We start from the raw sequence: 15859 nt of genomic DNA, 5'->3' as shown, positions 1-15859 counted from the left end.
CCTTTTGTCCAAGAGGGTAATCTACAAGAATGTCCCCAAATTCAAGTGAATCAGACTGGTTTGGGTCATCCCATACACGCCTTTTTCAGCTATCATTTATTTATTTATTTTTTTGTTTTGTTTCGTTATGTTTCTTATGACGCCTTCCTACCACAGAATTCATTTTCATAAAAATGCTTCAACAGCCTTATGTTTAATCATCCCAGTAATATAATTTGTTATCCTGCTTGTAAATATATTCTCTATATAATTTATTGAGAGCAGTTCGGTAGTTGTGAGTAAAGCTGAGACAGCCCTATAACCGGTTTGTGTACCAACGGCGACATGCCCACAAGTTTTACCTTTTTCTCTGTGGGATAAGTGGCGTTACAATTACTAAGGCCATCCACGCATGTACTCATCAGATACGGCTGAGTCGGTTGAATATTTAGAATCCTGAACAGATGTAAGCCAAGCTTATTACATACATGGTTAAACCTGTCCTTTGATTTTTACTTTGCCTGCAAAACAATATTATGGGTATATTTTAAGTTCAAACTGATATATATATATATATATATATATATATAATATATATATATATATATATATATATATATATATATATATATATATATATATATATATATATATATATATATATATATATATATATATATATATATATATATATATATATATATATATATATATATATATATATATATATATATATATATATATATATATATATATATATATATATATATATATATATATATATATATATATATATATATATATATATATATATATATATATATATATATATATATATATATATATATATATATATATATATATATATATATATATATATATATATATATATATATATATATATATATATATATATATATATATATATATATATATATATATATATATATATATATATTATATATATATATATATATATATATATATATATATATATATATATATATATATATATATATATATATATATATAATATATATATAATCATGAAGCTACAAATGTTGTTTAATATCAAATTCACGCTACCTCGGGAATATTACGGTGGAGAATTATCACCGAAGGATAATTTATAAGTGATAAATGGATTGGTACTGCCAGGTCGCCATCCTCGACACAGCATAGACCCAGCAACTCCAGTCGACGTTACCACTGAGCTATCAAGAGAGGTATAAGTCAATCCCGAGTTTTCTGTACTTATTTTACCTGTCGCGAGTGGAGAAATTGTACTTAGCCTCGGCATTAACCCACCTCCGCCATAGTAGTTCATTAGTACGTTTGGAATATGCAGCTCTTATTATGAAATTTTGGTAATTCCTAAGCCAGCTGTCCGAATTTTATTTTCAGTGAGCCAGACTAATAATCCATAACATAAAACAATTGACGTTTTCCTGCTTGCTTTACAAGAATTTAAAGTAATATTTTGTCGGCCAGCTGTAACTAAACTGTAATTGACCTTTGAAGATTACATGACTTGAATTACCTAATGCGGGGTGAGTCTAAGCTGGCATTCCGCAGCAAGCCCACCACCCCTCCTCTATAGCTAATACGGCAAAATTGTAACCAGTAAACACCACTACGGTAAATTAGGTTGGTATTTTTAGGGGTGTTTACTGGTTACAATTTTGCCGTATTAGCTATGGAGGGGGGTGGGGGGCTTGCTGTGGAATGCCGGCTTAGACCTACCCCGTGTTAGGTAATTCAAGTCGTGTAGTCTTCAAAGGTCAATTACAGTTTAGTTACAGCCCTGACAAAATATTACTTATATTCTTGTAAAGCAAGTAAAATAACATAGGAAATCGCCACCAGCTCTAGCCACTGCGGACAGCCATCTTAATTACCGAAATTTTTATCACACTAATTTATCTACTTTTTATATACAATCATGAAGCTACAAATGTCACTTAATATCATATTCACGCTACCTCGGGAATATCTTCGATGGAGAATTATCACCGAAGGGAATTTATAAGTGATAAATGGATTGGTACTGCACAGGTCGCGATCCCTCGACACAGCATAGACCCAGCAACTCCAGTTGACGTTACCACTGAGCTATCAAGAGAGGTATAAGTCAATCCCAAGTTTTCTGTACTTATTATACCTGTCACAAGCAGGGAAATTGTACTTAGCCTCGGCATTAACCCACCTCCGCCATGGTAGTTCATTGGTACGTTTGGAACACGCAGCTCTTATTATGAAATTTTTTTATCACACCGTAATATATATACAATCATGAACCTACAAATGTCGTTTAATATCAAATTCACGCTACCTCGGGAATATCTCCGATGGAAAATTATCACCGAAAGGGAATTTATAAGTGATAAATGGATTGGTACTGCCATGTCGCGATCCCTCGACACAGCACAGACCCAGCAACTCCAGTCGACGTTACCACTGAGCTATCAAGTTAATCCCGAGTTTTCTGTATCTATTTTACCAGTCGTGAGTGGGGAAATTGTACTTAGCCTCGGCATTAACCCACCTCCACCAAGGTAGTTCATTGATACGTTTGGAACATGCAGCTTTTATTATGAAATTTTTTATCACACCATGATTTATATACAATCATGAAGCTACCAATGTCGCTAATATGAAATTCACACTACCTCGGGAATATCTCCGATTGAGAATTATCACGAAGGGGAATTTATAAGTGATAAATGGATTGGTACTGCCAGGTTGCCATCCCTCAACACAGCACAGACCCAGCAACTCCAGTCGACGTTTCCACTGAAGTGGCTTAGTCTGTGCTGTGTCGAGGGATCACGACCTGGCAGTACCAATCCATTTATCACTTATAAATTCCCTTTCGATGATAATTCTCCATCAGAGATATTACCGAGGCAGTGTGAATTTGATATTGCTTTACATTTGTAGCTTCATGATTGCATATAAATCATGGTGTGATCAAAAATTTCATTATAAGAGCGGCATGTTCCAAATGTACCGATGAACTACCATGGCAGAGGTGGTTCAATGCCGAGGCTGAGTACAATTTCTCTGCTCGTGACGGGCAAAATAAGTACAGAAAACTCGGGATTAACTTATACCTCTCTTGATAGCTCAGTGGTAACGTCGCCTGGAGTTACCGGGTCTGTGCATTGTTGAGGGATGGCAACCTGGCAGTACCAATCCATTTATCACTTATAAATTCCCCTTCGGTGATAATCCTCCATCGGAGATATTCCCAAGGTAGCCTGAATTTGATATTAAGCGACATTTGTAGCTTCATGATTGTATATAAATCACGTTGTGATAAAAAATTTCATAATAAGAGCTGCGTGTTCCAAACGTGCCAATGAACTACCATGGCGGAAGTGGGTTAATGTCGAGTCTTAGTACAATTTCCCTGCTCGCGACGGGTAAAATAAGTACAGAAAACTCAGGATTAACTTATACCTCTCCTGATGGCTCAGTGGTAACGTCGACTGGAGTTGCTGGGTCTGTGCTGTGTTGAGGGATTGCGACCTGGCAGTACCAATCCATTTATCACTTATAAATTCCCATTTGATGATAATTCTCCATCAGAGATATTCCCGAGGTAGCATGAATTTGATATTAAGTGACATTTGTAGCTTCATGATTGTATGTAAATCATGGTGTGATAAAAATTTCATAATAAGAGTTGTGTGTTCCAAACATACCAATGAACTACCATGGCAGAGGTGGGTTGATGCCAATGCTAAGTACAATTTCCTGCTCACAATGGGTAAAATAAGTACAGAAAACTTGGGATTAACTTATACCTCTCTTGATAGCTCAGTGGTAACGTCGACTGGAGTTGCTGGGTCTGTGCTGTGTTGAGGGATCGCGACCTGGCAGTACCAGTCCATTTATCACTTATAAATTCCCTTCAGTGATAATTCTCCTTTTGAGATATTCCCGAGGTACCCTGAATTTGATATTGAGCGACATTTGTACCTTCAAGACTGTACATAAATCACGGTGTGATAAAAATTTCATAATAAGAGCCACGTGTTCCAAATGTACCAATGAACTACCATGGCGGAGGTGGGTTAATGCCGAGGCTAAGTACAATTTCCCAGCTCGCGATGTGTAAAAATAAGTACAGAAAACTCGGGATTAACTTATACCTCTCTTGATGGTTCAGTGGTAATGTCGACTGGAGTTGCTGGGTCTGTGCTGTGTTAAGGGATTGCGACCTGGCAGTACCAATCAATTTATCAATTATAAATTCCCTTTCGGTGATAATTCTCCATCGAAGACATTCCCGAGGTAGCCTGAATTTGATATTTAGCAACATTTGTAGCTCCAAGATTGTATATAAATCACGGTGTGATAAAAAATTTCATAATAAGAGCTGCGTGTTCCAAACGTACTAGTGAACTACCATGGCAGAGGTGGGTCAATGCCGAGTCTAAGTACAATTTCCCCGCTCGCAGCGGGTAAAATAAGTACGGAAAACTCGGGATTAACTTATACCTCTCTTGATACCTCAGTGGCAATGTCGACTGGAGTTGCTGGGTTTGAGCAGTGTTGAGGGATCGTGACCTGGCAGTACCAATCAATTTATCACTTATGAATTCCCCTTCGGTGATAATTCCCCTTCGGTGATAATTCTCCTTCGGAGATATTCCTGAGGCAGCATGAATTTGATATTAAGCGACATTTTTAGCATCATGATTGTATATAAATCACGGTGTGATAAAAAATTTCATAATAAGAGCTGCATGTTCCAAACGTTCCAATGAACTACCATGGTGGAGGTGAGTTAATGCTGAGTCTACGTACAATTTCCCCGCTTGCGATGGGTAAAATAAATACAGAAAACTCGGGATTAATTTATACCTCTCTTGATGGCTCAGTGGTAACGTCAACTGGAGTTGCTGGGTCTGTGCTGTGTCGAGGCATCGTGACCTGGCAGTACCAATCCATTTATCACTTATAAATTCCCCTTCGGTGATAATTCTCCATCGGAGATATTCCCAAGGTAGCCTGAATTTGATATTAAGCGGATATTTGTAGCTCCATGACTATATAAATCACGGTGTGATCAAAATTTTCATAAGAGCTGCGTGTTCCAAACATACCAATGAACTACCATGGTGGAAGTGGGTTAATGCCAAGGCTAAGTACAATTTACCCTCTCGCGACGGGTAAAATAAATACAGAAAACTAGGGATTAACTTATACCTCTCTTGATGGCTCAGTGGTAACATCAACTGGAGTTGCTGGGTCTGTGTTGTGTCGAGGCATCGTGACCTGGCAGTACCAATCCATTTATCACTTATAAATTCCCCTTCTGTGATAATTCTCCTTCGGATATATTACCGAGGTAGCGTGACTTTGATATTAAGCGACATTTGTAGCTTCATGATTGTATATAAATCATGGTGTGATAAAAAAATTTCATAATAAGAGCTGCGTGTTCCAAACGTTCCAATGAACTACCATGGCGGAGGTGGGTTAATTCCGAGGCTAAGTACAATTTCCCCGCTCACGACGGATAAAATAAGTACAGAGAACTCGGGATTAACTTATACCTCTCTTGATAGCTCAGTGGTAACGTCGACTGGAGTTGTTGGGTCTGTGCTGTGTCGAGGGATGGCAGTACCAATCCTTTTTATCACTTATAAATTCCCTTCGGTGATTATTCTCCATCAGAGATATTCCCGAGGTAGCGTGAATTTCATATTAAGCGACATTTGTAGCTTCATGATTGTATATAAATCACGTCGTGATAAAAATTTCATATATATATATATATATATATATATATATATATATATATATATATATATATATATATATATATATATATATATATATATATATATATATATATATATATATAGATTTATTTATTTATTTACTTATTAACTACAATTAGTAAAATAAATTCCGGTAACTATTTTATAAAGGGTCCAGCTTTATTAACTTGACCACCATGTGTATATATGTATCAAACATATCAATAATTATTTCACTACCAATATACATAATTTTAATATATCTTTACGTCAAATATGCTTCGACCGAGATTTCATGAATATTTGTATAACTGTATGTATGTGTTTACTAATATGTATCTGCTTAACTATCACTTACCTAAAATAATTTTAAAAATTCCAATAAGAGTTAACGACTATTGTATATATATATATATATATATATATATATATATATATATATATATATATATATATATATATATATTTTTTTTTTTTTTTTTTTATTTAGAGAAAATGCAATTGGCGGCTACCAGCGTTTAACAGAAATTTCAAGATACATAAGATGAGGTAAGAATAACAAGATGTAATTCATGCAATGTCCCATGGACTAGTATCCTGTATATTTCAGTCTGTAGCCGATATATTTTAGGTCAGGCAGCAATAATTAAATGCTAAACCACACTAATTATACATTTCTGATAGCCACGATATCATCTTAACTTTTCCATTTTCCGACAGTTTTTGCAAACGCTTAACATTTAATTAACATTTCAACATATGAATCAGACGAGAAATAAATCAAAATCTTCCTTCCGTGACTGTGACTCAAACATACAAGCTAGTACTCTACACAGGTCCGTGCTGGTGTGACGTCATGGTAACAAACATACGCATTTCAGTTAACGACAATAAAGGGAATATTAGGTCCTTGGTGCTATGTCTTTCGGCAAGATAGTTCAAATCTTGTTTGCAAAACCTTTTTCCATTTACCGGAAAGGCATTTAAACACACACACACACACACACACACACACACACACACACACACACACACACACACACACACACACACACACACACATATATATATATATATATATATATATATATATATATATATATATATATATATGTATGTATGTATGTATATATATATATATATATATATATATATATATATATATATATATATATATATATATATATATATATATATATATATATATATATATATATATATATATATATATATATATATATATATATATATATAGAGAGAGAGAGAGAGAGAGAGAGAGAGAGAGAGAGAGAGAGAGAGAGAGAGAGAGAGAGAGAGAGAGAATGATTTTTTCCTTATATGCACAAAATTTTTTTTAAATCGATGACTCGGTGCCAGTTATAAATTTATTTGTTGACCAACAAGTATGTTTCCCTCAGCTATTATAACTCAAACAACAGCTCCGAAAAAAGAAAAATCATATGCCTGTTGAACTACATTGCAATATGCTGAGAAAATGGTAATGCTATATTTTGCAAAGATAGTCACGAAACATCCAGAAAATGTGGTTGCGCAACACCGCATGTTGGTATATGAGACAGAATAGCTCGACACACACCACTGAACCTAATTAGCAATAGCCTACATTGGAAATGGAGTTTTTATCTTTGACTTATTTTTCATCTCAGAAAATTAAAAGACATCTTTGCAAAATGTAGCATTACCATTTTCTAAGCTAATTGCAATGCAGTTCAGCATGCTTATCATTTTTCTTTTTTCGGAACTGTCATTTTTGTGTTATAATACCGGAGGGAAACATAAATGTTAGATACAAAATAAATTAACAACTGGCACCGAGTAATCGATTTAAAATGTTGAGTATAGTACGAGGAAAAAATCATATCTCTCTCTCTCTCTTTCTCTCTCTCTCTCTCTCTCTCTCTCTCTCTCTCTCTCTCTCTCTCTCTCTCTATTTAAATGCCTTTCCGGTAAACGGAAAAAAGGTTTTGCAAACAAGATTTGACGTCCTTTTTGAAGGCGAGATAGCTGTAGGCGAAGAATTTGCATAATCCATTCCCATATCGGACAAGCCCTGTCTAGGTTTTCTGGAATTTTGATGAAAACGGGAATAAAATTGAGAGCCTACCGCTAAGAAAAATATCTACCGTGTAGTAGACCTGTTCGAGAAAAAATAAAAGTGTTTGTATTTTTTCCTTCTTTAAATGGCTGAATAATGTAACAGGGGTGGCGCCACCTCCGTTACTACTACTCATTATTATTATTATTATTATTATTATTATTATTATTATTATTATTATTATTATTATTATTATTATTATTATTATTATTATTATTATTATCATAAAATTAGGAAAAATACCTTTATTACAGGTTTTGTTAAACAAGATGGCACTTTCAGCAGCATTTATTCTATATAGTAAACGCTCAATTCGTCTTATCAATTGCTTTTCTTGCAGCCATTCCAGCGCAAGAAAAGCAACTGATAAGACGAATTGAGCGTCTACTATATAGAATAAATGCTGCTGAAACTGCCATCTTGTTTAATAAAACCTGTTATTATTATTATTATTATTATTATTATTATTATTATTATTATTATTATTATTATTATTATTCCCGGTTCTTTTTACAACTATCCTCTGATCTGCTACTCATCTTCACTATTGGGAAAGTATCATCCATGAAGCACTTTCCGATTTGATACAAATAAAACTTGAATTGTAATATATACCAAAACATTACCTGTCACATTTAAAAAGTACAGTTGGCTGAGAGAATTTTATTCACACGCACACACAGTGTCAGGCAGTAACGTAACTTTAAAGTAAATTTTCTTTGTTTTGCACTGATGGCTTTAATTTTTCTATTGTTTGCAATTTTGTAAAACTTAGTTAAGTTAGGTATTTTGCTGTTGGTTTTATGTTAATTTATATTTTGGTTAAATGTAGGGTTAATTTGCTTTGGTTGAAAAGCTTAAGTTTTTTGTGGCGCCATCTATTGAGTGCAGTTTTAAGTGCGGCCCTTCCTCAGTGTTTTTGCTTCCTTGCCAAATTTGTAACTCTGTTTATTTTTCTTTATGGTGACTGGGAGTGTTGTAAGGAGAGGTGACTTGTGGCTCTCCTAAAGTATTCTCCAGGGAGTCTAGTTCAAGGCCGTTGAAGACTCTGGAGCTGCTGATCTGTCTGCTGTTGTGGATTATATATACATCTCTTCCTATTGTGAAGATTTCTCCTTGTTCTCGGAGAACAACAATCTGCTAGTATTGAGCTGCTTCTTAATGTAAAAGGCAGTTATGTATATGGAGCTACATGTGGAGTACGACGTGCAACTGTGTTTTGAGTGACCTACTGGCTTAATCTTGACGTTAGCAGTTGTGTGTACATCTGGGCTCGAGAGCCTCTTTTCATCTTTTATGGATGTATCCACAGTATCAGCACCAGAGTGGCCTTGTTGGAGCAAGTAGGGTGTCTTCTCTCAGGTAAGAGGAACATCCTCTGTATATTTGGCGTGAGCTGTAGACTGAAGTGTTATTATTCACCAACTGTTTTTGGAAGTGCAGTTCTTCTGATGAGAGTGACGTTCTGTGGCAGTTTTTGTTGAGCGGTTTATAGACTCATCTGTATTAGTACTGGTCTGTGTCAACGTACCAAAACATTGATCTTCAGCTACACCTTAAACAGGGTGTAATTATAGTCTTCAAGTGTGTGTTTATGTTTATTATGAAAATTGTTCAAAGGTATATTATGAGACTGAGTGTCATGAGTGTATAAATTAATATTAAGGTTTAGATTTTTATATCTTAGGTAGGATTATTATTTCTTTTTGTATGTCCTTCCACTTCTTTCCTTTCTATTTAGTAATAGGCTAGCGTGGTGGGTAATTTTTGGGTCCCTTATTAACATTAAGATTTGGTTTCTTCACTATGAGTAGGGTTTAGCTTTAGTTATAGGTGACTCTTGGAGTTATTTGATGGTATTTTGTAATTTATCAATTTATTACTTTTTGTGAGCCATCAGTGTTTGTGCATTTACTGTGCAATAAATATTGTGAAATTTTTTGCCTATGTGTCTTTCTGGTTTTCCTCGCACCTACTGATTTGTGTTTTTGTCACTGGATTTGAGATTAAAATAAAAGAACCCGTTATGGCTTCCTCCTAGAGGGAGTTCGTAACAAATTTGGCGACCGTGACAGGATCCAGGACAAACACAATCAGTGGTACGAGTTGTCAGACTGTGCTCTGGGTGAGATTTATCAGTATTTATTTTTGTTGTGCCTCGTCACCTTCCTTCTTTTCCTTTTCACTATGGCTGATGTAGAGTTTAACCCCGTTGAATATTTAGCTTCTGAGGATTGTATTAGGTATTTGAGTGCTTTGACTAAAGAAAATTTGAAAGCTTGTGCTAGGTCGTTAGGCATTTCTTTAACAAATAGGGTTGAAAAAGGATGTATATAAGTTAGTAAAGAATAGGCTGAGTGAGCTTAAACAAACTGCTGATGAATTAATTAGTGAAAGCATGAGTGAGTCTGATGTAGAAGGCTCCGGGATTGAGTCTTTTTCAGGATCCGCCCCACTGTGGAGTGATTTTTGAAGAGGCGGCAGTCTGCCTGATAATAAAAAGTCAGACTGAGCAGGATCCTCTGACTGATAATGTTTGTCCGGCTGTTCCTACTCGTTCGGGCCAAAGTGGAAAATGAGCCACTAGTAAAGGATTTCCAGAGCATGTTGGAGCTAAAGAAGTTAGAGTTCGAGGAGTTGGAGAGAATCAGAGCACATGAAAGAGCGATGCTTGGCATGAAGTTAGAGTTGGCCAAGATCCAACAAGGTAAGGAGTTTGTGAGTACCCCCATCCATGAAGATATCGGGAAAAGTTTAGTTTTGGGGATGCTCAAAAACTTGTACCTTGTTTTACTGAGGAGAACGTGCCTGAATTCTTTAAGGCTTTTGAAAGGGTTGCTTCCAGGTTGTCTTGGCCTAGGGAGGTCTGGACAGTGTTGATTCAATGTCGCTTGCTGGGCAAGGCTCAGAAGGTTTATAATGCCATAGAGGAGCAAGTATCTCGGGATTATGAGAAGTGAAAGCTTTGATATTAAAAGCATGATTTGGTTCCCAGGCCTACAGGCAGAGGTTTAGGAATTTTAACAAAACCCCGAACATGACTTTTGTAGAGTTTGCTCGTGTAAAGCAAGAACATTTTGATGATTGGCTCAAGAGTCGCCAAGTAACTACTTTGGCGGCCTTGAAGGAATTGATATTGATTGAAGATTTTAAAAATCGTGTGCTAAAAGATTTAAGAGTGCATTTAGAAGACTTGAAGGTGACCTCTTTCCCAGAATTGCTCAGTTGAGTGATGAATATATATTGACCCATAAGGTTGGTACTGAGAACTTCAGGGTAATTTCCCTGTGGTCAAGGGTAACTGGGAGAGTAGAAGAGAATGTACTTTAACCAAAATAATTCTAATTTCCAGGGTCCTAATAATAATTCTAATTTCCAGGGTCCTAATAATAATTCTAATTTCAGGCTAACTCTAAAGCAAATTCCAATTTTCAGGTAAAAATCAACCAAAAATAATCCCAGTGGTAATTTTGTAAATAGAATTTTGCAAAACTGATAATGCTCATTCTAGTCGTACTATAACTAGTGGTGTGGGAGGTAGTAGAACCTGTTATTGGTGTAACAAGGTAGGACATACCCAGGCTAAGTGTTTTGCTCGCCAGAGTTATCTACAGAGGCAGGCTACTTCTCCCATTGCTTTGGTGAATCAAGTTAAGGCTTCTCAACATTCTATAGAGAACGAGGGAAATGGTAACAAAGGTAATAAAGAAAAGATTCCCCCATGTGACTGTCATTTAATAAGTATATTTGGCCAGGTAAGCTGAGATTTGAGAAGGAAGTTATAAATGTCAAATTTTTGAGGACACAGGTGCTGCTCGATCTTTATTGTTGAGAAGTAGGTTACCTCTTAACGTGAAGATCGCTAACTATATTATTTTAAGTGGTTTTCCTGACACTGTTGTGTCGGCTCCTGTGGTTGAAGGAGAGATTGACATATCGGGTGTTGTAAAGAGTATTAATCTGGCCATTGTTGATAAACTACCTATTCCTGGGATAGATGGTATCCTAGGAAATGACTTGTGTAATGTGGGGGGACGAGAATTGTTCCCCATTTTAACCTTAAATAAATTACCAATTGCTGTAACTACTCGCTCCCAGAAAAAAAAGGCGTAACCTCTTGATGGACGGAGAGGATTTACATTTAGACCCTGTACAAGTAGATGTAGCAGTAGGAAGGCTCGAGTCTGTAGGGAAGTAGTGATAGTAGTAAGGTAGTTAGAGCATGGAATAGGGCTGATTTTATAAGAGCTCAGCATGATGAATTTGATGTGGAAATAACTGAGGGGGATGATGTTTCTAAGCCATGTTTTGTATCAGAGAGAGATTATTGTGTAGATTAAGCCGTTCTGCTCTTATGGAATCCTCTGAGTACCATAAGCAGATTTTAGTTCCTAAACAATTCAGAGACGAATTGCTGCAGTCAGCTCATGAGGATCCTTTCGGGACATTTTGGGGTAACAAAAACTTTTAAGAGATTAACCAAGCTATTTTGGTGGCCTAATATGAGAAGGTGTATTAAGCAGTTCTTGCGAACTTGTGAGACGTGCCAGGTCATGGGTAAACCCAATCAGGTATTGCGCAAGGCTCCGTTAAAACCCATCCCTGCAATTGGTGAACCTTTTTCAGAGATTGTCATTGATGTTGTTGGTCCTTTACCTAGAACCCAATCGGGATATATGTATTTATTAACGGTGATGGATAAAGCTTCTCAGTTCCCAGAGGCTTTCCCTCTTAGGAAAGTAACGTCAAAAGCTGTCTGGGAGAAGTTAGTAGAATATTTTTGTCGTTATGGGTTACCTTGTACCATTCAATCAGATCGCGGTACTAATTTTACTTCTAAGTACTTTCAGGACAGGTGTGCTGAACTGGCCATTCAGCACATCACCAGTGTCCCATACCATCCTGAAAGTCAAGGGGTTGTGGAAAGGTTCCACCAAACCTTAAAAAGTATAATTGGTAAGTACTGTTATGAACGGGAGAGTAGTTGGGATAAGGAATTACCTTATGCATTGTTTGCCTTAAGAACTCACCCAAATGAATCTACTGGTGTTTCTCCTTTCAGATTGGTGTATGGTCATGAGGTTCGAGGTCTTTTGGAAGTGTTATCTGAAGTGTTGATTGGGGGACGAAAACAAATTCAAAATTTAAATATATTTTTATCTAATTTGAAAAATAAATTGAGTGGTGCCTGGAAGTTTGCCCAGGATAATTTGCAAGCTTCCCAGGCTAGTATGAAAATATTCCATGATCGCAAGGCAGTAAGTCGTTCTTTCGAATCTGGAGATCTGGTTCTGGTTTTAGATATGGACCCTGATAGTTTTCTGAAACCCAGATTTAAAGGTCCATGGAAGGTAATAAGAAAGGTGTCTGACCTTAATTATGAATTGATTCTCCAGGTTCTACTAGAAAGAGTAGAATTTTTCACATTAATAGATTAAAGAAATATGAAGGTAGAAATCCAGATCCTTTAAATATTGTTTATGAAATACCATGTCCTCTAGTTACTGTATTTTCTAAGGTTGATGATCCTGATAATGATGTTGATAACCATGTATCTGTAGAGAATTTAAAAACTAATGTTGAGATTTTTAATAAGGCTAATGTTTTGTTGGAGCATCTGGATGAAGTCCAGAAGAAAGACGTGTTATGTTTGATAAAGTCTTTTCCAGAAGTGTTTAGAGAGACTCAGGGCTTACTTCATGGCTTGAACATGATGTTGAAGTAGGTGATGCTCTGTCCAGTAAAAGCAGGCTCCTTACCGCTTGAACCAGAAAAAGCCAAAGTAGTTGAGAAGGAGGTGCAGTATATGCTGGACCATGATCTTATTCAACCCAGCTCAAGTCCGTGGAGTTCTCCTGGTTCTGGTAAAGAAACCTGACGGTGACTATAGAATGTGTGTTGACTACCGTAGAGTTAATCAGGTAACCAAGAGTGACAGTTTCCCTCTTCCTCGGATTGAAGATTTAATAGACCGGATAGGAATGCCAAGTTTGTAACTAAATTAGACTTATTGAAGGGTTACTGGCAGGTGCCATTGTCTCACAGGGCCCGTGAGATTTCGGCATTTGTCACCCCAAATGGGTTGTATGAATGTAAGGTGATGCCTTTTGGTTTGAAAAATGCAGCTTTATGCTTCCAGCGCCTTATGAATAGGGTGATATGCGGGCTGGAAGGTACCGAAATATATATTGACGACTTGGTGGTATACAGTCAGGACTGGAAAACCCATGTTGAAAGGTTAAGAAAACTGTTTCATGTTTTAAGAAAGGCTGGTTTGGTTGTAAATATCAAAAGTGTGAGTTTGGTAAGGCTGTAGTGACCCTATCTTGGTCATGAGGTTGGTCTGGGAAGGTTGCTCCTAAACATGCTAATATTGAGGTTATAGCCAACCTTCTCAGCCGTGTAATGTCCGTGGTGTCCTGCAAATTCTTGGCATGTTAGGGCATTACAGGAGGTTCGTGAAGAATTTTGCTGACATCGCCCAGCCTTTAACTAATCTATTGAAAAAGAACACTAAGTTTTTGTGGAGTACGGAGTGTGAAAAAGCATTTAATAAGTTGAAATCGGTGTTAGTCTCGGAACCAATTCTTAGCTCTCCAAATTTTAATAAACCTTTTGTTTTGGCTGTGGATGCCAGCGACGTGGGCATTGGAGGAGTCCTGTTTCAGAGAGATGATAAGGAAATGCACCCTGTATCTTACTTCAGTAAAAGTTACTTCCAAGCCGAAAGAAAGTACTCCACCATAGAGAAGGAAGCTTTGGCTCTGGTGAAGAGCATATCCCATTTTTCTATTTATTTGTCTAGTTCTCTCCAGGTTGAAGTGTTGACGGACCATAACCCGCTGGTGTTCATAAATAAGATGAAGGGAGCAAATCAAAGGATTCTGCGATGGGCACTTCTCCTTCAGGAATATAACCTGGTCTTCCAACATATAAAAGGAGTGGACAACAAGATCCCCGATGCACTTTCTAGGATGTGACGTGCTGGCTGTGATGCCGATCCTGATTTTCTAATTTCCTTTTCAGATGGTGTATAGGCTATTAATGTATTCTAATGTTGTTATTGCTTATTTTTGTGCAATCCCGGAGTTCCCTGTTTTTTTTTTGTATGTGTTCTTTTTTTTGAGCAGTTAGATTAAGTAGTCCTAGTGTGAGTGTTTTTGTTTGTCATGTTTACTTTACCTTATATTTTCGTATTAAGGTTTAAAAAAAAAATTAATTTTCCTGTTTAGTCAAATTAATTTTTTTCGTTGAGGAGAGAAGGTGTCAGGCAGTAACGTAACTTTAAAGTAAATTTTCTTTTGTTTTGCACTGATGGCTTTAATTTTCTATTGTTTGCAATTTTAAAACTTAGTTAAGTTAGGTATTTTGCTGTTGGTTTTATGTTAATTTATATTTTGGTTAAATGTAGGGTTAATTTGCTTTGGTTGAAAAGCTTAAGTTTTTGTGGCGCCATCTATTGAGTGCAGTTTTAAGTGCGGCCTTCCTTGCCAAATTTGTAACTCTGTTTATTTTTCTTTATGGTGACTGGGAGTGTTGTAAGGAGAGGTGACTTGTGGCTCTCCTAAAGTATTCTCAGGAGTCTAGTTCAAGGCCGTTGAAGACTCTGGAGCTGCTGATCTGTCTGCTGTTGTGGATTATATATACATCTCTTCCTATTGTGAAGATTTCTCCTTGTTCTCGGAGAACAACAATCTGCTAGTATTGAGCTGCTTCTTAATGTAAAGGCAGTTATGTATATGGAGCTACATGTGGAGTACGACGTGCAACTGTGTTTTGAGTGACCTACTGGCTTATTCTTGACGTTAGCAGTTGTGTGTACATCTGGGCTCGAGAGCCTCTTTTCATCTTTTATGGATGTATCCACAGTATCAGCACCAGAGTGGCCTTGTTGGAGCAAGTAGGGTGTCTTCTCTCAGGTAAGAGGAACATCCTCTGTATATTTGGCGTGAGCTGTAGACTGAAGTGTTATTATTCACCAACTGTTTTT

General features: G+C 36.5%; 1 protein-coding gene across 1 annotated transcript in view; it reads left to right on the top strand.

The window, feature by feature from the left end:
• LOC136844088 (uncharacterized) overlaps positions 1 to 14849 on the top strand; it is a 22169-nt gene extending 7320 nt beyond the window's left edge. Inside the window, exons 2-6 of the mRNA XM_067113101.1 lie at positions 10439 to 10576; positions 10920 to 11093; positions 12685 to 12825; positions 13705 to 13857; positions 14311 to 14849. Coding sequence (XP_066969202.1) covers positions 10439 to 10576; positions 10920 to 11093; positions 12685 to 12825; positions 13705 to 13857; positions 14311 to 14849 — 1145 coding nt within the window. The remainder of the gene's footprint in view (positions 1 to 10438; positions 10577 to 10919; positions 11094 to 12684; positions 12826 to 13704; positions 13858 to 14310) is intronic.
• The last annotated feature ends 1010 nt before the right edge of the window (positions 14850 to 15859 follow it).

The sequence above is a fragment of the Macrobrachium rosenbergii genome, chromosome 12 (assembly GCF_040412425.1).
Source record: "Macrobrachium rosenbergii isolate ZJJX-2024 chromosome 12, ASM4041242v1, whole genome shotgun sequence".
In the NCBI taxonomy this organism is placed as follows: domain Eukaryota; kingdom Metazoa; phylum Arthropoda; class Malacostraca; order Decapoda; family Palaemonidae; genus Macrobrachium; species Macrobrachium rosenbergii.
The sequence above is the reverse complement of the archived record's forward strand: the minus strand, read 5'-3'. Positions and strand labels throughout refer to the sequence as shown.